Source organism: Argentina anserina, chromosome 7 (genome assembly GCF_933775445.1).
Source record: "Argentina anserina chromosome 7, drPotAnse1.1, whole genome shotgun sequence".
Taxonomy (NCBI): Eukaryota; Viridiplantae; Streptophyta; class Magnoliopsida; order Rosales; family Rosaceae; genus Argentina; species Argentina anserina.
The window spans coordinates 6,510,716-6,533,085 of record NC_065878.1 but is presented as its reverse complement, the minus strand read 5'-3'; the positions used below and the strand labels follow the sequence as shown (position 1 = coordinate 6,533,085).

Here is a 22,370-nt window from a genome sequence, read left to right as displayed (position 1 = left end):
CATATACCTGGAATTGACGCCATTTAGCAGCACCTTAGGGGATGGCATAGCCTGTCTGGAATCTTGGATTACTAATTGGTGTTCGTGTATGTCCTATAGATCTACCCGTTGTTGATTGCATAATCTCAACTGTTATCGAAACCCATCATATAGTTGTTACTGTTGCTGCTCCAAGTCTGAATGATCCTCATAACATCAAGTCTGAGTTCATGAGGTATAAAAGAGTCAACAACAAAGTTGTATATTGAAAATAAGTTGACTCGATCATTTTTCTCTAGTTTGACCAAGAAAGTCAAAGGTTGATTTTACATTGACCAAGTCTTTTTTGGGTTGACCAGGAGTTGATTAAGTTGACCAACTAATTTCCGACTAATTTTCGAATGACTCGAAAATAGTCAAATTATAAGTATCGAACGATAATAAGCATGCTTTAGAGTTAAACATACCCTAAATCGTAAAGATAATATTTAATATTTTACCGACAGTTTTCTAAATTACACGAATTCTCGATTCTTGAACCGAACGAGAATCTGAACTATTAAATAGTCGTAACTAATTGTTACGTCTAATTGTCGCCAAGTTAGAATTATAATTTCACTATGTTACCTTAGTTAAAAAATAAAACCGTTGAAATCATTTAATAAATAGTAAAAATATAACTTAAGATAAAACAGTAAAATGGTAATTTAATAACAGTAATTTTGTTAGGGGTATTTCAATAATTTCACATCATGGTTAAACAGTAAAAAGGATAAGACTGTTACTGTAAAAACCTAACTTTTCACCTTATCTCTCCGATCACAAATCTGGCTACTAAATCCAACTATGATCAAGCCCAAATCAATAAACAACAAACTCCCAAGAATATCAACAAATCCAACAAGTTAAGAAACGCAAGATTTTATGAAATTAGGGTAGAATTGCTACCTCCACAAATTGAAAACGCATAGCCGAGGTTGCTGCTTCTCTTTCGATCCCAAACCAAGCGGCTTTGAGATTTGGAAACTTACTAGAGGCATCGAGACATCCTTCTGTAGCTTGAGAGATCATTGCCAAAGTTGATTCTCGACAGAGACATAACAGAGCATGGAAGAGGATGATAATTGAGGGATTTGGAAAAAGAACTCAACCCACAAAATGGAATGGGTATTAGATAATTACAGAGAAGAAGGTAAAAGGGTCGCCGGAGCCATTGATTCTTGCGGAGGACACAACCCAGAAAATAAGAAATTGAATTTAGCGTCAAATCAATGAAACCAAAGGTAGAAATGGATTGAGGATTAATATAGAGGTTGGGTCTTACCTAAACGAAGGATTTAGGAGGCTTGGAAACTCGTTGGAGCTTCACGGTGGCGCTGCAACTCTGATTTCGCCTCACTGTACCGATCTCGATTTCCACCAGAAAATGGGTTGTTGGGTAATCGATGGATATCAACATGGAGAGAAAGAAAAGGCGAGTTCCACTGTGAGCTTGCTTGTGGCAGACACTACCGAACGACAACAGTTTGTGGCAGAGAGAGAATGGCGATGATTCGGTGGAGGAAGAAGAAATAGAAGAGAAGAAGAAGAAAAAGAATGAAGAGAAATGAGGGAGAAGAAGAAGACGCGGGCAAGAAAAAGAAAAATGAAGTTGGACCAAGCTTGAGCCCGGGAAAAAAAGAAAACTGGGGCTCAGAATGAAAGGTCCAAAATTTTTAAAACACAATAGAAATAATTTTCAGAATTTATTTAAAATAAACACAAAATTTGAAAATTCATAAAAACAAAACCGAGCGTCAGAAAAATATTTCAGGAATATTTCAGAGCTTGTGGCGACATGTAGTTTAATAACGACATTTTAAACTACGTTTTCGACACTTAACATAAATGTTGATTTATTAGTTCTAATGTGTCGGTAATAGAGATTAGAAATCTCAAGTATTATAGAGCTGATTGAATAATCAGCTGGAGCTGAGCTGTGAGAATAATCAGTTGTGAGTATTTGAAGTGGTTTGTGAATATTGGTATAAAACTGTGGTGAGTTTAGAAAAGTGTGGTAGTAAGGTAATAGACAAAAAATAATCTCTCCCCCAGAATTAGAAGCTCCAATTTGTAGCTTTTAAAAATTGTCTCAATGTGTGTGTGAAATTCTCATAATCACCTACAATTTCTATTTGTCAAACACCTCAGTCAAATTATTTGAGAATTTAAGCCCATAATCTAACAAAAACTCAAGGTTAAACTCGCCCTGAGAGACAGTGAGAATTTTTACTATTTAGAGAAAATAAATGCTTTCATTTTATGAGATGTATTCTTAAGGTCTGTTTTTTTCATTTTCTGTGGAGGGTATTCTAGTCAATCCAATAATTTAAGCGCGAAACTTGGTTTTTTTCCCCGTTTCCTTTTCAAATTTTGAAGAGAATCATATTACAATGTGCTGCATGCTGTCATATGTAAAACATTTGACAACATGGTGCATGTTGTTTTTTTGAAAGTCTTTAACAACGTGTCTTCCTACTAGTTATTAATATGTTAAATTGACAACTTTCAAATAACAACACGCAAAATGCATAATCAAAAACTAAATTAACAACATGCTAGTGGCGCATGTGCATGGTTGAATATAACGTTTCACACGCACAAAATAAGCATGTTGTCGAAAATAGTAATTAACAATGTTCTAAACACATGGTTATTGTGATGTTGTTGAATGTCATTTTTCTTGTAATGTAATACGGCGTGTTACTTCTTCATATTTGTTGATGGACCCAGAGAATTTAATGACAGAAGAAACAATTACTGTCACTATCTTTCTAAGTGAAGCCCCAACCTGCTGGATTTTACATATTTACGTGAATGCTCCCCCCATTGATCAGGTCTTGGTCAATGACAGATTTAGCTGGGGACCCGTGGTTGCAGTTCTTGCACATCGATTAGGAAAATGAAACATGAAGGGGACTTGCATGAGAATTACCCATTAATGCAGATTGGGACGAAAGCGTCATAATTATTTATGGCATAGAAATTTCGTTCAAAGACTTCGAAGTCTTGACAATTATTCATAGCAACTTGTATTTTTTGGAAAACGATCCAGGATGCTCGCAATACCCATCACACCATGCATGGTGTCCCAATATTTTTCAAACTTAATGAACATCTTTAGAGCCATTTCTTGCACTTCAATACTTGCGTCAAAAAAAAAAATTCTCTGACCCATGCCAATCATAAATTGTTAGGCAACAAGACGCACGCAGATGGCAACTTAATGAACATGGTTTTGCCCTCTGTGTACGTCTTCTTGCCCGACTAAAGAATGATCGACCAAGCCCACAGTAAGCTTCGCCTCTCGGATTGATCGGGCAAACCTTATCGTTATACCCCCATGACACTTTTCTATTTCCAATTTTATCCCTAGCGGAGTAGCATACTCCTCTTTTTCCAAGCTTCTCCAAACCATCAACGAGATAATTCACACCTTTTTGTGTATAAATACAAAGCCTCTAGAGAGTCAGGGTGAATTCTCCCTAATCTAAAATCCTCTTCAACAGTGGTGATATTATCATTCACTGAATCACTGCCAAATTGGCTATGAATCAGATGGTTTGATTGAGGTCTTCAAGGGTTTAGGGGTTTTTGGGGATGGTTTCTTCAGAACTAGAGACTTGGATTGATTACAAGCCTAAATTTGATTTAAAAGAAGACTGCATTAAGTTGAAATTGGACTAGAAATCGGGGTATGCATATACAATGTTTTTTTTTGAATAAATCTGACTAGCAATGTTGCCCGCGCTCTGCTGCGGGTTGTGAACACAGTTTAACTCCATTTGTTCAATTAAATTCGAATACTACAATTTAGCCTTTGGCGTGCTGTAGTTTGTTATACTGTAATCTGAAGAAAAAAAATAAGTAGACCATAGTCACCGCATCACTTAGTTAAACGTGGTTGCTGGTTGGAAGCACTGAAGGCAAAGAATTCTACTAACAGTTGCATGATCAGTGCATCACATTCGAAAATATAATCAACGAATCAACTCGATATAGAACTATTACTATCAATGAGAAACAATTGAGAAAATAAATGACGTCACCTCAAAACTCTGACCCTAAAACCCTTCTTGCTACCTACTGGTTTCTGCTCTCTCTATTTCTAAAATTGATCTCTGATCTACTAATAAGGATACTGGGGAGAGGAGAGTGAGCTTGATTCTAATCAAGAAGCGGGAAACCTAATAATGATCTACAAATCTCTTCCAAAGCCTAATTGTACCCAGTATTGTAGCAAATAGAGAAATCATACAAAGATGACAACACGTACAAACCCAAAACCTCTTACCTGACTCTCAAACCTTTTACCACCTTCATTTCATATATCTTTTGAAGAAAAATCACCCAACTCAAAAGACGTCCTCTAGAAGTTGTTTTGTTGTGGTACATACACTGGTACATCAGCACACAAGCATGTGGCGTAAGGTCATATGCGTCATTCACAAAACCATGGTAGCCAAGCAAAAACGCAGAACGACGGGGGCATCCTCATAGCCCTGATGAATAGTGGAACAACAAATAATATATAGTAAATTTGTTTTTTTTTTTACATTAGAACAGACAAGGAAACGAAAACAAAGAGAAAAAAAACAAGGAAAACTGAGAGGCCCCGATTATGTTTCTGATTTCCACCACATTGACATTCGCGTACATTTTATCAAATTAGAGGGCAGCGATTTAAGGGTTTTCAAAAATTGTTTTATTTTTATTTTTATTTTGAAACCTTGATTTTGACTTTTTTTTATAATTGTAACATTTCTTTGCTAGTAGGAAACAAAAGTCCAAAATCTGGGCTAATGATCAACAGCTTAAAAAAATACATGCTAGTACAGTATTTAAAACCCAAACGCGAACTAAGAGAACTAAACTGAAAATGTTTGACATACAAGCTACCTGAATACAACAAGGATAATTTAAGTAAAGATATCAGTCATATTATTATTCTAACTCACAAATTACTTCTAGATGGGGATTTAACTTTCTTGCAGGTGTTGTTGTATTTGTTCCTGTTGAACCTTGAGATGCAAAAGGATTTGGAGGCATGTTTAAGTTTTCTCCTTCTTCCAACATCTGAACCACCCCATGCATAGAAGGACGATCTATAGGGTGCCACTGAATGCACCAGAGACCTACAATAGCAAGCCTCTTTGCTATCTTAGCATCTCCTTCTTCCCCAATATGAATTCGAATGTCTTCGCCTTCTTCCAGTAGATTATAGATCCATTCCGGGTAGTACACTTCAGTTATGTCCTCTGTGGTTGAACGGATGTTCTTTCGGCCTCCGACCATCTCCAGCAGTAACATGCCATAACTATACACATCTGACTTATATGACACATTTCCAAAGTTTCTGGAGAAGACTTCAGGTGCAATGTACCCCATTGTTCCCCGAGCTGTAGTCATTGACACTATACTCTGATCCTTAGAACACAACTTGGCCAAACCAAAATCAGAAATCTTTGGGGTGAAGTTATTGTCAAGCAAAACATTATGGGGCTTGATATCAAAATGGAGGATTCGTTGATCGCATCCTTGGTGCAAATATTCAATTCCTTTCGCTATGCCTAGAGCAATATCTTGCAACTTATCCCAACCAAGGAAAGCATTATTATTGTCTGCTGTTGAAATGAAATCTTGCAGTGAACCATTAGGTAAGAAGTCATAAACAAGAGCTCGTCTAAACCCATCAGCGCAAAATCCTACCAAGCGGACCACATTGACATGGTGGATATGACCCATTGTTCCCACTTCATTTACAAACTCTTCCCCATCCCCCTTAGTATTATTAAGGACTTTCACAGCAACAAAACATTCAGAAGAAAGCTTTCCCTTATAAACAGTTCCATAGGCTCCTTGGCCTAGTTTGTCCTTAAACTGATCTGTAATCCTCTTGATATCTGCATAAGAGTATCTGCTTGGTTTGAGGGCTCTGTAATTCTTTAAGAATACTTCAATTTTAAGTTGATTATCCTTTTCTTTTCTCGCAGAATTGTAGACACGATAAGCTGCCGCAGTAAGTAGTACAAGTAGAAATGAACCGAGGGATGCACCTATACAGTTTTGCACTTTTGCTGTCAGTAAATATTGCCATTAGATATCGAAATGTAACAGAGGAATAAGCTAATTAAATAACTCACCTGTTGCTATTGAATTTATATGTGAATCTGTAAAAAATAATAACAACATTAGACCACCATATTTGTCAGATTAATTTTGAATGCGAGTTATGAGCTTTTAATACAACAATGTGCAGCTATTACATCGTAGGGAGCCAAGTAACTGAGCTTGATATGCTTCCGTATAGTATATCGATTGATTAAGTATATAATTTTGTATACCATGTCCTGTGCAAATATGCTAACGAAATGAAATGTGATCTGCATCTGCTAATTACCTAATATGTATATATGTGTCAATTCATGATTAAAAGAATCATCATGATTTAAATGTGTGATTGAAATGAGTGGCCAATGTAGCCAAATATATATGGTGCTTTTTTTACCTCTTTTCCTCATTTGAAGGCATGGTAATTCTGTACTTTGGTTGTTATTGTTCTTCAATTCACATTCGTAACCTTCACATTGACCACAATTTGGTGTCAACCAGGCCAAATCAAGAAATTGTGAATCAACATCCCAGTGATCCCACCACATATCCGGAACTGAGTCACGACTGTGAATCAACATCCCAGTGAACCCCAATGTCACTTGAAGAATAAGTCAAATAGAATTGGTACCCTGGACCTTTTAAGCAGGGGACTGGATGTAAATCGTTATGCGATTTAGCTGAAGAACAATTCAATAAGGTAATATTAGCAAGGCCTTGTAAGTAGACGAAGGGAGAGATTGACATGTTGATGTTGTGGAGTTCGAATAGCCTCAGCACCAAGCAATTCTCCGGGTCATATAGGTGGATTTGCTGATTCACATAGTCTATGGTTTTGATTGCGAATTTGGCTCGGTTTGGCAGCTCAAGAATAGTTTCCTTCTTTTCATTGCAGGATACAAGAAACCCAGGATACGCACACTGACCTTTGAGGCTAAAAGGGAATCTGATAGTTGGGCCATGTTTCCCGCACTTGGATTCTCTGCAGATGTCTTCTTTTTCACAAAGCACTCTCGATGAGAAAGCAAGGATGATGAAGCAAAAGAAAGAGAGGAGAGTTCGCAGCATTTTTGAATTCTGAGGTTATGATGCTAGTGGCAAATGGGTTTCTGATAAATCTGATAAATTTCAAATGGCTTTAAAATAAAAGGACTATGGGATCCCTTTGACTGCTTACTTTTGACTCTGGGAGAAATCTCCTACATGCATCCCCAGATCTGAAGAATTATGGGAAGCGCCTTGGAACCTTCAGAGCCCAAATTTATTTTGCACGTGTCGGAACGGTATTGGGTCTAGAATAGGGGCCCAAATTACAGTTAACGCTGTCGTTAACTCGTCAGAGAAATTTAAAAAGTTTTAAATGTTTTATCTTTTAGTTTTATTTTTTAGTTTTGGGGAAAGAAGTTTTCGGGGGAGAAGATTCGGAAGTTTTTTTTTCGTGTTCTATATATCAGCTTCGATGATTCCCGACTATCCCATCTTTGGGAGCCATTCAATATTTGATCTATCTAAGAAGCTTCATGAGTTGAATGGTTGTAGTGATGGTCTCATACTCTCATAGGTGCTGGAGATCGAATTTCATAAGATCAGAGGTACCACGATCAGATATGGAATTTTGTGGAGTCATCTGGAATTGGAAAAGGCTCAGGAACTAATTTATTGTATCGGGTTGTTCTTCATCTTAATTTGGTTGATCGGGTTGTTCTTCATCTATGACTATTAATGTGGGCGTGGTACTGTGGTAGGCATGAACCCTTGTATCCCTCAATTTGGTTGACTGGGTTTCTCGTTGCCTCTGTCTATAAGAGGTCACTTCCACAACCAACAGCCTGAGGGATGTGAGTTGATTAAGAAGAAAGGGGTCCTAAACCCTACCTAAGGAGGGATGAGAGTAGGGTTAGATTCAGTTCCACCGAAAATCGAAATTGAGGTTTCAGTTTTGTATTTTCTTGAAACCGAAATTAGAAAAAATATCTAAAAACCGTTGTTTCGGTTAATTTATAATTCGGTTCGGTTTAGTTTCGGTACAGTTTCGGTTTCGGTTACATAACTTACTATCAATAATAACTTTTCACACTTAACCTAAAATTAAAAGAGAAGTGTAAACTACAAGTTTAGTATTTCAGATTAAGAGAATAAGTAAACTAGATAGCGATAAGTTGTAAAGAATAAATCAAATCAATTAAGTTATGATTGAATATTAACTAAAACGTAATATTTAATGAGTTAAAGACCGGGAGTAATTAAGTTAGATATTTCGAGGTATAATCATGTAAAATCATGTATATCGATGTAACTCTCAACCAATTAAAGCATGAGCACACCTATCAGTATATTAAAATATTAATAATTATACGTACATGTTGATTCGGTTCGGTTTGATTCGGTTTAATCGGTTTTCTACACAGACGAAACTGCAAACCGAAATTGATCTATTCAGTTTGATATTATTTCCAAAACCGATTGAGCGGTTTTATTCAGTTTCGGTTTCTCGGTGTCAGTTCAGTGCGGTTTAGTCGGTTTTCAATTTTTCAATGTCTAAAAGTCCACCCCTAAATGAGAGACGGTGTGGCATATCATGATTACGTCGGCCTCTACCGTTCCTAATAAAACAAAGAAACATGAAGAAGGCGCTTCAGGCTGGGGGGGGTCAAGTAGAATAGTCCACCAAATTTTTTGAATTTGCACTCCTGGTCATACTATTAATCATTTTAATTTGTGTTTTAGAAAGAAAATAAATTTATAACACATGTTACTAAATACAAAATTCGACTTAATAAAAGATAAAGCGAGAGTGTGTGTTGCAAAAATAATGAATTGTTACAGAAAAATGTAATACGCATTAAATATAGAGAAATATCATATTTATTTATTTGATAATGAGGCATTATATATAGGCATTACATTGGTATCCCGTTAAATAAGGGATTGTATATCATTCTTTATCTAGACTAACATATACTAATTAGGACAAGATACACCGGAAGATTACAGAGAATAATTCTCCTACAACACTCCCCCTTGTATCGCGATCCTAATGTGTCATGGTGCATAACCGTTGCCTCGGTAAAAACCTTGTCAAACAAAACATAAACCTATTGGGTAAAATAAAAAGTTTGGTCGAAGAGAAAAAGAGCACAACACACCAACTACAATTGAAGATAACATGTGGTATAGACTCCCCCTGAAGTCTGCAAAACAACTCCCCTGAAAGGTAACTCAATCTCGGAGTTTAGATAAATAGCGTATACGAACGCTCTTCACATTCTTCAAAAGTAGCAATGGGTCAATGATTTAAATATCAAATCTAGCCAAACATTCTTAAATCAAACATGTACACTTATCCGTACACTTATACCAACTTAATTCAAGAGTTTGGAATGAAAATCAGATTCACGCGTAGTATGACCTTAACACACTTGAACAGTCCTAACTTCTTCGATGCAATAGGAATCGATAAACCGTTAAACGTTCTGGAAAGTAGACACCCGTGGATTTTCAATGATATATTCTTCACAACCTCGTTCGTTCTGAGTTGATTACAAAGCTTTGTCGAAGTTGACTCAGCTGCAGGTTCTAGATAGATCCGTCATATTTTACTAAAACAGCTATAACTTACTCAAGATAATATATATGGTTCAATGATTCGTATCCCTAGAAAATACACATATAGAGATTTCCAATGGTACTAAATTCATAATTTTCCAATAAGTGATCTGTCTTATAGGTCCCGTGGAAGTTGACATACGAATCTCGACAGATTCTGACATCGCTTCATTAAAGTGTTTTGTGTTGGGATATAGGATTTAACGTCATAACATAATGTGATCAAGTACTGGCATATGTGTGGGCACACTCAACCATCATCTTGGCCTTATGAGTTTAAACCGAATGAGATATCGAGTCAAGTATATTACAACAAGTACATCATACACATATCGTACTTAAATATGAAGAGTTTCATCTGTTAAGACTTATCATCACTCATACAGCGGAAACACATCTTTTATGACTTCGACAAATTCTTGGAATACTTGTAGGCATTGGCTTAACATCCTTACTACCTTTAGCCAACCGATGAATAACATCAGCAATAACGGTCATCACTTTCAAGACCTAGTATTCTCAAGATCCTTTTATTTTTAGTACAACTGCATTCAATATTGCATATTCCCAGACAGTTATGGGTAAATTACTTACGCGTAACGAGGGCCCTAGCTATAAACTTTAACTGCATAATTATCGCTCCTGCTCATCCATTTATGCAAAATGAACATGGGGTTACGGGGATGTCCAATCCCGGCTATACAATAAAAAGTCTTCGAACTGAATTATTCTGCATTGTCAAGGTGGTGAGCCCTATGTTTTGAGCAAGGAGCTTCGGAAAGTAGTATTTGGCTCTTAGTTCATCAAGAGTCCATCACACTTCATTTTAATATCCATATCTTTATCAAGTTATCGCATTATGTGGTCTAGAGGCATTTGAATTAGGTTAAAACCAATCCATGCAAATTTTTTATCCACATTTCTTAACTTAGTCCTAACAGAGATGATTTGTGACCACAAGCTGCAAATTCAGTTGTTTTGGAAACCACCTAACTGATAAGGTATTATGAGAACAAACTGTCTCAGATTTGATTCCAGGGTATTTTTTCAGAGAGTTTGCGTCATAAGGTGAGTCTAAACTCTTATCTTTCTCACTACACTTAACAAATGTATAATGATCGGTTCGATTACTCGAGATCAATATTAACCCTGTAAGCATCGTTAGTAGTATAAAGCAAGATGATATCGTTCACAAATCGGGGATCTATCCAGGGTAAAGAATCACAAATATTTAACAACGAATTCATAAGAGTTTAAAAAATTTGAGATATATTTTGGATCAAATAGAAAATAAACCTAAACTAATACACATAAGCAATTACCAAACAAATAACATAAGAACAAAGGTAACAAAATCTACTCTCAATCATGTTCATGTCGTAAGTATCATAGTTCATCTTAAATTCGATCATGCATCAAGTTCCTACTTGGTTCCTAATACATGGATATTATCGAGCTCAACTACTTGTCTTGTTATGAAATCTAACATACCAATTCATCATGCAATTACGTATCACAAAGAGAAATCAACATGTTTAAAGCACCTATCCAATGTCGAACTTAAGATCATAATCGGTGGAGGAACAAAAGGGACAAACAATTAATCAACTACTTGTATCAAAATTGTTTTTAACTTTGAATGATTAACATATGCGACATCAACTACTTGTCTTAATCACACATGCAATATAAGAACACACCGAAAATTAATTAAGAACATAAATAAACAACAACTCATGGCATAAAACCTAAAATCATTAAATTAAAATCGAAAACCTTAATTCATCATGTCATTCAAAAGTTACAAATATCTCATAGACAAGAATAAAAATAACTTTAACAAAACCTAAACAGAAATCATCCAAGAACAAGAACATAAAAACCCGAAAACTAAACATGAAGATCATAGAGTTACACTTTATAATTCTCCTCCCAAGTTTCTTTACAAAGGTAACACGAAATCTTCAAGAGTATGATATCCTAGGCTCCCAAGCTTTGGACAGAAAATATGGTGAAGGGTGGTGAATTCGAATTCTATGGTTCTTGGTGACTGAAAGTGTTTGGGCAAAGTTTTGGCTATACTTGTGTGCAAGGTTGATAATCCTTTTATGTGGAAATTAGGTGATATATATAGAGGAAGAAACCCAATGGAGGCTGGCCACAAAGTCCACAGAGTTGAAACCAAATTGGTTGAGGTTTCCAAGATTTTCTCAATTCGGCAGATCTGACATTTGTGCCTTGTTGTGGCCATAACTTTTTCTAGAAAATAGATATTGAGATGATTCCAACTGGCAATTTCGTAGCTTTCTATCCATATATCATGCATTTTCGGAATCATTGTGAGCTGTCCAGGGGAGCCCGTCAAAGTTGGACGATCTGCACTGCCAGAATTCTGATTTCTATAAAGATTGGACATTAATTGCATATCTTCTTCCTCCTTTAATGCTGATTTCTTTTGCACAAATTTCTTCCTTTGAATTAGGTAGGCAGCAAAAGTCTTAATTATTTCAGCCATATTTGATTTTTCTTACCTCTTCTCATTAATTTGCTGCATGCCTTCTTTGACTTTCATACCTCTTCTCATTAATTTGTTGCATGCCTTCTTTGACATTCTTTGGTGCAGGGATTTATGGAGATTCTGATATATATTTGTGCTCTATATGCAGGAAAAATAAGGTCTCAAGTTTCCCTCGTAGCCCTTAGATCAAAAGCAAATCAGTGGCTGAAATAATTCCGCCGAGCTCACTGGACCTCTGAGTAATGATTCGGTCATATATCCCTGTAGGAATAAGATATTGATTTGATTCTAAATCCTACATAAACTAGACTAACACAGTTTTTTATCCATATAAGGTACGTCTTCTAACTCGATCGGAGCTATCCAGGGGAGCCCGTCGAAGTTAGACTACGAATCTTGACAGCATTTTGATTCTTGCATGGATTGGGCTTTTAAGTGCATATCTTCTTCTCTTTCCTTGTGGAACTAGGATTGCTTTCTTTCTCCAACATGGATTTGTATTTCCTAATAAGAATAAGTACGTTAGAAATAAAGAAATACGAAAGGATGAATCATACTCGAACAAGGAATCATATCTCAACAAGGATTTTTAACACTTAGCACGATTTCATCATCAATTCACTCATAATTGATATAAGCTCTACCTAGACACTTATTCATAAAAAAGAAATAAAAACATAATAAATAAGAGGTAACAAAGAGTAAGAATAGGGCATAATCACATTAAGAACGTCACACTTTGTGCTCCTATCATATAACCGATATGATTTACATTTGCGGTGTTGACATTACCTGACCAATGACCTATCTCTTTGTTAAAACTAGATCCTACAACTTTCCAAGAGGATGTGGCAGCAACATGGGTCGATCATCACCATCAATTCCTGCTGGATAACACTTTCCATGTAAGCAAATATACAATTTTGGAACTTTGCTTCAACATAGTATGTATGGTTGGACATCAAACTCATTCAGCATCGTCATTCTTTGAGATCTCTCATTTTGATTAGTATTGACATTAAGTCGTCCCTCAATGATAACCATCATCTAAGAAAACATATGAGTGAGTATCATTGATCATAGATCAAATTGTGCCAGAACTCGCAATCAACAAGTCTTATCGAACCAAGTGGTTTCTTTACACTTTCGTAAGAGCCACGGCCTAGTGACACCATCTACTACATTTGTGGAATCACCACGTCACCAACAAAGAGTGACTACATGTCCATTTGTTGGACATCAATCCTTACAGGCATAGCTGTAGCATGTTTCTTTAATCTTGTCACTTCCATTTGTGGGACTATTAGGAACATGATGAGGCACAGTGGGACAAACCACGACAAAACCAAGTCGTTGAACTTGAACAAACTTGTTCTTCTATCCCCCTAATGACGGGGAGACTAGCTCATCAAAACTGACTAAACGAGATCACATTTTAAGGTCTTTATATAAGCGAACATAGGTGGAAGTTCGTCTTATTCAAAGACAAAATTCAACATCAAATAGCTCATCATCATGTGCTTGTGGAGGCGCAATTTGGCACATAAAATATGTGGACGATAAACCGGTAACATAATCCGTTAACAACATGCATATTATTAGACTTGAAACACTAACATGTGAATCATTACAAGGGTAACATCAATGATAGTGTTATAGATGGATACCGTAAACAAGACACGCTACAAACCGTAACTTATGGTTCAAATTTTTAGTTCGTTGGAAGCCTAGGCACATCAACAACCAATACCGAACCTCTGTTCTACACATCCTTGAATGGTTCACTGACTTTCTGAATCCCGAATGCTATGAAATTTTAGGAGCAAGTAAATATGGGTGTTAGGAATCCAATGACACTAGCCTCACTTCTGGAGCCAGTCGGAAAAGCACCGAGCCGGCCAGAATACGCACCAGAGGTCAGTGAGCACTTTTGTTGAGCGGTTCACCATGTTCCAAGTCTCCAAATCGCCTCACATTTTGTGAGTAGGTAGCCTTGGATGTTAGGAATCACGGGCCGAAGTGGCATCGCAATCTCCGGTAGAAAATTAGGTGAACCGGTCCTCAGAATGACAAGTCCGCAATCTGTAAATCCTGAAATTGTAGGGTTTTTTCAACTTTTGTCATTGTTTTGGGTACTCCATAATATCTATGTGTTATGGCTTGTACCATGATATATGTATCATCATAATATATTTTATCCTCAAAGTTAATCATAATAAGCCAATTTCGGCTTCCATCTTATGTCACATTCTCTTTAGTGTAGGAGAGTGTATGTCACTCCTAAATTTTTCTAAAGAATAGTCTTAGAGATTGAGCATAGTCAACGAAAGATAATAGAAGGGGCTTATGCACTTATTAACATATAGTTACATCTCTATTACTTTGGAGGAATTTTATTGATCAGTTTTAACTTTTTTGCTGAAAAGAATAGCCTAAACGAGTCATCGATTCATTATTCCGAATCATAGTATCGTGAAATAATACAATTCACACTATTTCGACTCATGAGATGTGCTACATCATTAGAAATGATACATAAGAACTCTTTCACAATGAGTTTTGAGGTGATAATGTTGGCAAAATATTGTCTTCAAGTAGCTTATCGTCTCACCAATTTTATTTATGGTTTTATTATTAATTCAACAACGTAGACAACTACTATGACAAAAACCATTTCATAGGTTCAATTGCTCTCTTGATGCATAAAAACATGTGACTTGAATCATAATGCCATAAGACATATAAACTTGAACACTAAACCACTCTTTGATTCTTTTGTGATGATCTTATCATCGTAGTCACAATTAAAAACTAAATCCATTAATAGCTTTAAGTTCTTTTAGCTATACACTCAATGTCTCTTGAACATATTCATAAATAAGAATATAGAGATAAGTATCTTATGTTAAGACATATAAATATCACAAATTAAAGCTCGACAAGTGCATTGATATAGTCTCAAATGGCCGCATAACGTTATTAAAGGTTTTAGACGCTCAAATGTCATTCATGAGTGATTTTGACATGCAAATATCATGCATATACACCATAGATCCAAATACAAGGATCGATGTTGCCTAGGCGTATCAAAAAAGGGTTTTCGGCGTAAAACAAATAAAGCAAAAAAGGCTAGTAATTCGTGAGGAGACCGTACGGGGTTTATGCGGGGGGCCTTGTAGGGGTCTTGCCGGGGGCCTCGCAGGGGGTTGCATGGGCTGCAGGGGGGCTGTGGGGGGCCTCGTTGTTGTCACCAAGTCAAATAGCAAGAACCAAGCCCAAACTATATTCAAGGATAAAGGAGTCTCACGCACCATCACCAGGTCAGACCCCGTTGTTGTCATCGTTGGAGGAACACCTAAGTTGTCGCACGTCCAAACTTGCTGGAGCATCTCCCTCCTTGAAGCGTCGTCACCACCACATCGATGGAGGATGACGCATCTTGAATCAATTTTCCCCAATCCATGAAGGAGGATCCAACTATGACCTGACACTTTATAATTCTACTACAACAAAGGTTAAATTGAATTTGATTCAACTCCCCCAGACTATATTATGCTTCAATGGAAAATAGAGGTATGTAGTAAATTGAGAGGTGAAGCCATAAATATGAGAGTTTTAAAAAAAAATTAAGGTGAGAGTTTATATATAGAAGGGGTAAAATAGAATTTAAATAATTAATGGGGTATAGATAGTAAATATAGAGGTGTATCTAGAATCACTCTTTTCAGTTAAATGGTCAGTTCGATTACTCGACATCAATATTAACCATGTAAGCATCATAAGTAGTATAAAACAAGAGGGTATCGTTTACAAACCAGAGATCCACTAGGGCAAATAATCACAAACAATTAACACGAATTCACAAAAATATAAAGATTTGGGATATAAGTTTCGAATTTAAGATATAAAAACAGAAAATAAACCTAAAGCAATATATACATGTGATCAACCAACCAACACATAATACATCACCAAAACAAGTTACACAAAGCCATCGAAAATCAACTTCCATTCTCCCTAAGGTTCATGCCGAAACAAGTCAAGAACAACTAAGGTTGGATCATGCAATCTAGGCTCTTATTCGGCATCCTATATGCATAGACACTTAGCATATTCAACTATTACTACTCGCCATTCATTGAAATCTAACATACTTATCCTACCATGCAATTCCAAAGCCACGCATATTGAATCATTAAGCATGTCACTTACTTAACCAACAATCATGCAATTTCAAAACTACATAGCACAAGTCTTTAATCCAACAACCTAAATATCATGCTACTACTCGCATACATAACACATAGATATTGAATTCATCCAAGAACTTGTACGGTAGAAAACCAAAAATCATGGAATAAAAACCAAAATCGGCATCTTCATATAACTTGAAATCAATAAACAACTTCATAGATAAAGTCGAAATAAATTAACAAAATCAAATACATAATCATCCAAGAACATAAACTAAAACAAGAAATCAAACCTAGAAGGGTCATGGTTACACTTTATGATGTCATATTCGGTGTCACAAAGGAGAAACAAGTCTTCTAGGTGAATGGATCTTCAAGTCGAATCCGCACTTGAAGGCAAAGGATGATGAATGTATGATGTAAATGGTTTTAGATTTTTTTGGATTTGTCAGTATGTAATTCGGTAGAGATTTGGATAGTATGTGCGCAAGGTTGATGATGAATGAACAATGAGGCCGTGCCTTTATATATAGGCCTTCATGTCGTCCCAATAAAGAGATATAATCAGTTTGGGAAGCTGAAATCTTCTTTGATATGAACTTTGATTCTTGAACTCCAAATCCAACTTGATGTAGGAAACCAAATCATTGGGAGACAACTAAGGGTTGCACGACAAATCTCCATGTTCAACTAAGAAATGCTAGGCCAGGCTCTCTTCTCTCCTTATCCAACTCGGACATGATCTCCTTGACCAACTAGGAATGCATCACAACTCCACTACTCTTTGTCCATCTATGATTTCTTTTCCTGAAAATAAATCGACAATTAAGGAATAGGAAAGAATGAAAATAAGAAAGTAGAATCCTAGTCGAGTAAGGAATCATAGCTCAATAAAAACTTCTAACACTTAACACAATTTCATCATCAAATTCATACATATTCGGCATAGCTCCATACTAAATAACAAATATGAACCTAAAACAACTAAATAAAAAGTAACAAAACATAAGAATATGACATATATATATATATATTAAGAATATCACACTTTGTGCTCCTATCATTAAAAATGAGATGATTTTTTTTTTATAATGGGGTAATAAGTTGTGACATTTCTAATTACTGATGAGAAATTATACTATTTTATAATTTGCCCTAATATTATCTCAATTTGTGTTTTGGTTTTAGCCTTAATTTTACAGTGTTTCAGGATGAAATAATTGTGTATTATTGAATGATATGGGGGCCTATATATAGGCATTACAAAACCACAATCCCGTAGGATTCGGAGTCCTAATCTATTACGGAGATGCTAATCTATCTCCTAACAGGAAACCTATTAGGCTAAGACACACACAAGGGTAGAATAGTAATTCTCCCGGAACACTCCCCCTTGTGTCACATGCCTAGGTTGCATGGTGCACACATCGTTGCCTCGGTAAAAACCTTGTCAAGCAAAATAAAAACCTCTTGGGTAAAAACAAAAGCTTAATCGAAGGGAAAAAGAGCACAACGCACCGTCTACATTTGATAGCATCTTGTGAGGTAGACTCCCCCTGAAGTCTACGAAACAACTCTCCCTGATTAGTGCCATAATCATGGAGTACAAAGAACAACGTATACAACGTTCATTACATGCTTCTCAAACGTAGTCTTGGGCCAATGATTAATCATTGATCTAGCCACACATCCTTAGATCATCAATGCTATACTTAGCCAAACTTAGATCTTAGGAAATAAGATTGCATAACAACTCAAAACAAGAGTTTGCAATGAAAATCAGATTCTCGGATAGAATGACATTCACTCACTTAAACGGCCATAACTTCTTCGTCAAAATAGGTATCAGCGAACCGTAAAATGTTCTGAAAAGTAGACACCCGTGGCTTTCCAGTGACATAAGGTTCACAACCTCATCCGATCGGAGCAGTTCACAATGCTCTGTCGAAGTTGACTGACTTGCAAATTTCCGGACAGGACTGTCCTACTTTGCTAAAACGGCCATAACTCACTCAATATGATAGCTATGAATGAAAGGTTGATGTCTCTGGAAATTAGACACATAGACCTTTCCAACGGTACCAATTTCACCATATTTCATCGAGCGAGTTATCCTGTAGGTCTCGTTGAAGTTGACCTATGAAACTGGACAGATTCTGATTTGTCACTTTTAATGTGTCTTTTGCAAAAAGAATGGGGGAATGGACCAATGAAGGACTGATTTTGGTCCAAGACGGAACCGTACGCATCCTCTACGCTACCAGTGTCGACTGCTACACCAAGGCGTACGTTGATGTTGCTGGCGCTGCTGGCGGCGTTGGTGTGGATAGGATTTGTGTTGGTTCACTAAGTGTAGAACTAAACCCATGTCAAAGAAGCAATGCAAGTCCAATGACAATGCATAGGCGCATAGTTAATCACGTCATAATGAAAGCAATAGTGTCCCAACAACACTAACATGTATGAATGTATAGCTCATTGAATCTCTTCATCATCTATACTTAGACGGAATAGAGAATCAAGAATTAGCTTCATATGAACACATATGGGTATGAGTTCTTGCAACCGATTGTACTACGTTCTCTCGAACGTCGCAATCTGATTACATAATCTCTCCGTGGTCTGGAGGCATTTAAAGTCCCTCTGGCACTCTCATATCTGCGTCAAGATCCCTTTACAGATATTGTATGACCACTATCATATGCTGCAAATCAGTTTTCATGGACACTACTACTGATCAAGTAGCGGAAAGCAATTATGTCCATAACGAGAGAATATAACTCATCGTAGTCAATACTAGGATAATGAGACAATCTTTGCGCCATAAGTCCTGCATATATCGCATGACTTCATCTTTCTCATTACACTTACGAACAACGACCAGCATAACAAGTCTAGTTCAGCCTGTATTGATTCTTTCCACTTCGGTCAAGTTGCTCATCGTTGATGCTTTACAACGGAATAAGAGCATAAGCGAATACATCATCAATCATGGGAGATCAATCCATTAAACACACGCACGGGCTGTATCTGATCAATTTGTGAGATTTCTATTCTTCTCTAACATCAACAAAAGGAGTCTGTAGCGTCCCACATAAATTTAGTTGATACACATGTTTAGAGAATATCTCTTGATGATGGGCGAAATACTTGTGTCTATGCATCTGGCTTCTTTCTAGTTTTGATTCCAGAGAATAATGGTCTCCCCCTCATCTAGGCAGGAGCCAAGACCGAAGCTATGACCCTTACTAGTCCATCTTTGCGTTTGCCGCCCTTGTTTTGTGGTACAATACCACGGGCGCCGACAACACCACAGCGTACGATGGTGCCATCGCCGGCTTCCTTCCCACTGTCAGGGATGGTGCCAACGGTGCTAGGACCAGGTCATATGAAATTCTCCCATATTCTGAGAGTCCCAACCTTACCGGCACATCACAGCATTTATGTGCGATCTCGTCACTTTCGCAATATCGGTAAAGTCATTCAGCATCGAATTTTTGACTTTCTGGAGGTCGATAATGCGTTGCACATTTACTCACTTTGAGTAGTGCGGGATCTTAATGAGACATAGTGCCACACCACGTCAATTCCTGGCGTTAAAACCAGAATGGGAGCATTCCATATCTCCCCCTAACGACGGGAAGTATGTCTCATCAAAGTGACCGTTTGCTAATATCGCAGGATAGAGATCAACGGTTGTAGATTGGAAATAGCGGACAAGTATTGGTGATTCATAAATCATAACCAACCAGAATACTTAATCGTTTCAAGTAGACCCACTGAGATAACTACAATAGAGGCACATAAACAACTTTAACCAAATAGGCGTTAGTGAAAAGAACGTTGGGACCGTATCCAGTGACCATCTGGTACGCACTAAACGCTTGGCAAGTTGTGGGTCTGAAACGAATAAGTGTCGCTGCATGCAACATCGTTACATATCTCTATGCAAAAATCGGCAGGTTAGTACCCATAACCAAGTCCGAGCTCTGCTAGATCGTACAGTGAATGAACATGAGGAATAATATGTTCAACGACGATCCCAGTGGATATGCAAAACGAAATCATCAAAGTCGTGGAGGTGAACTCTTCAACGGTCTCCATTCAAATAGATTTGAGAGGATAGGAAGGGTGGTGAGCCCTTAGGATGATGATCATAGCTAAAAACTTTAGCGAATGCAGCGTTTCTTGTGGAAAGCAAAGCGACGTGTGACCAACGCGTCGATGCTCTTAACCTATACCATAAAAATACCGAAAAATGTCCGCATTCGGTTGGATAGGGTCCACTAATGTCACCTTAAATACTTCGTAAGAATGGAATGTTCTCGGTTGGAGCCTTAGCAAATAAGGACTTTCTTGAAATCTAGCAAAAGAACAAGCTTTGCAAAATGAGCGATGGGCATCAGAGATTACCATGGAGGCATTAGAAAACACGGGAGGCATCACAAGCTCCTGTGAAGGAGGGGATGCCGCCACCGATGGCCTTAATGCCATGGAGCCGCCGAAAAATAGGCAGGCTCGGCCTCACCGTGCATGGCACGGATAGGCTCAGCCTCACCGTGTGGAGCATGGGTGAGGTGGTCCTCCAATCGCTTCGTGAACATGAAAAATAGATGATAATGTGAATTTCAAAGAACTCGAATCATCATATCTTGTTCAAAATGACCAAAAAACGATCATGTCAAAACCGAGAAGACAGTAAAACCGAACCCATGATTCAAAGAATCTTGAGTTACATAAAACTATTGCTGCAGGCAAGCAAAACGATGTCTGCAGGCTAACAAAGCTACTGCCGAAGCTTGAAAAAGATACTGTCAATGAAATCTGACAGATTTATTCCTCTCCATTCTTAACACAAATATCAAGATGAAAATCCATCATTGGCATGTATGGCCTTTAAAACTTAGCAAGGCACGAAGGTATAGAACACAATCTTCGCACGAGATCCGTAAATCAACTACCTGCGCCGTAGGACAGTGTGGGTGGTTACGCAATTAGCAAGACACTCGATTTCACGGCGGGACATTCTCAAAATGAAGATTAAGAGAGTCAACGACGCGGTGAACTTCTCTACACAATACGCCGTAGGATATTGTAAGAGAGGGGATTGAGACAAATGGCAATCCCATCGAATGTATCACATGGCAATAGAACTACATTCTTCAACTCAAGAGTTGGAAAAACATGGTATTGGAGCAGTTGAATACCAAACAATTTGGGTGGTAAAAACCATCCAATTGGTGTGGGTGGTCACCAATAATAACAAAATCATTTGAGCTATGAAACGACTTGGAGAAAACCGGAAAATTAACCGGAAAACCATGTCAAATTAACTCAAAACCGGGTGAAATTTTGGACTAGGAAAACATGGCAGCAAGAGCTACTGAGATATGCCGGAAAAATGACGAGAAACGACGAAAAAAAAAACGTCGGAAAAAATCGTCGGAAGCCGGCGGCACCGATTGCCGGAAATCCGGCCGGAAGTGGCCGGACCTGGCCGGATAGAGGCCATAACTTCAGGTCCGACAGGGAACGCCGTCCGGAACCGGATGGCGGTGCCGGAAACGCCGGCAAATGGCCGGAAGGCGGCGAATACGCCAGTAAAACGCCGGAAAACGTTCCGAAAATGCCGGAACAGTAACCGGGAAAAACGACGTCAATTTTGACGTTCCGAGGTCCGTTTTCCAAATTTCAAAGTCCAAAATCACAATGTAGTGCTATTGGGGTCCCATGTAACCCAAAAGCGGCCAATTTAAAAACCACGTGAGTTGCAAACGTTGACCATGCATGCTAAGCCAAGGCAAATAAAATTCTCACGAGTCCAAGAAAGACGAGAAATTTTATAGAATATGCCAATGTTTAATACAACACAACCAAACTTCTAATTCCAATAGACGACTTAAGCTAAAGTCGAACAAGAAACA

At 37.6% G+C, this 22,370-nt stretch overlaps 2 protein-coding genes and 1 long non-coding RNA gene across 6 annotated transcripts in view; 1 reads left to right on the top strand and 2 right to left on the bottom strand.

Moving 5' to 3' along the window:
- Positions 1 to 22,370, top strand: part of LOC126802151 (uncharacterized) — a 334,978-nt gene that overhangs the window by 234,118 nt on the left and 78,490 nt on the right. The window lies entirely within an intron of this gene.
- Positions 14 to 1,584, bottom strand: LOC126802158 (uncharacterized). The gene is made up of 3 exons (XR_007672909.1): positions 1,304 to 1,584; positions 928 to 1,198; positions 14 to 201 (listed from the first exon to the last, which is right to left on the bottom strand). It is a non-coding gene; the product is annotated as an uncharacterized LOC126802158 (long non-coding RNA).
- LOC126802148 (rust resistance kinase Lr10-like) lies at positions 4,769 to 6,794 on the bottom strand. Its single transcript, XM_050529709.1, has 3 exons — positions 6,527 to 6,794; positions 6,162 to 6,188; positions 4,769 to 6,074 (listed from the first exon to the last, which is right to left on the bottom strand). Exons 1-3 carry the CDS (start codon positions 6,708 to 6,710, stop codon positions 4,963 to 4,965), a joined length of 1,323 nt encoding a protein of 440 aa, XP_050385666.1. The 5' UTR covers positions 6,711 to 6,794; the 3' UTR covers positions 4,769 to 4,962.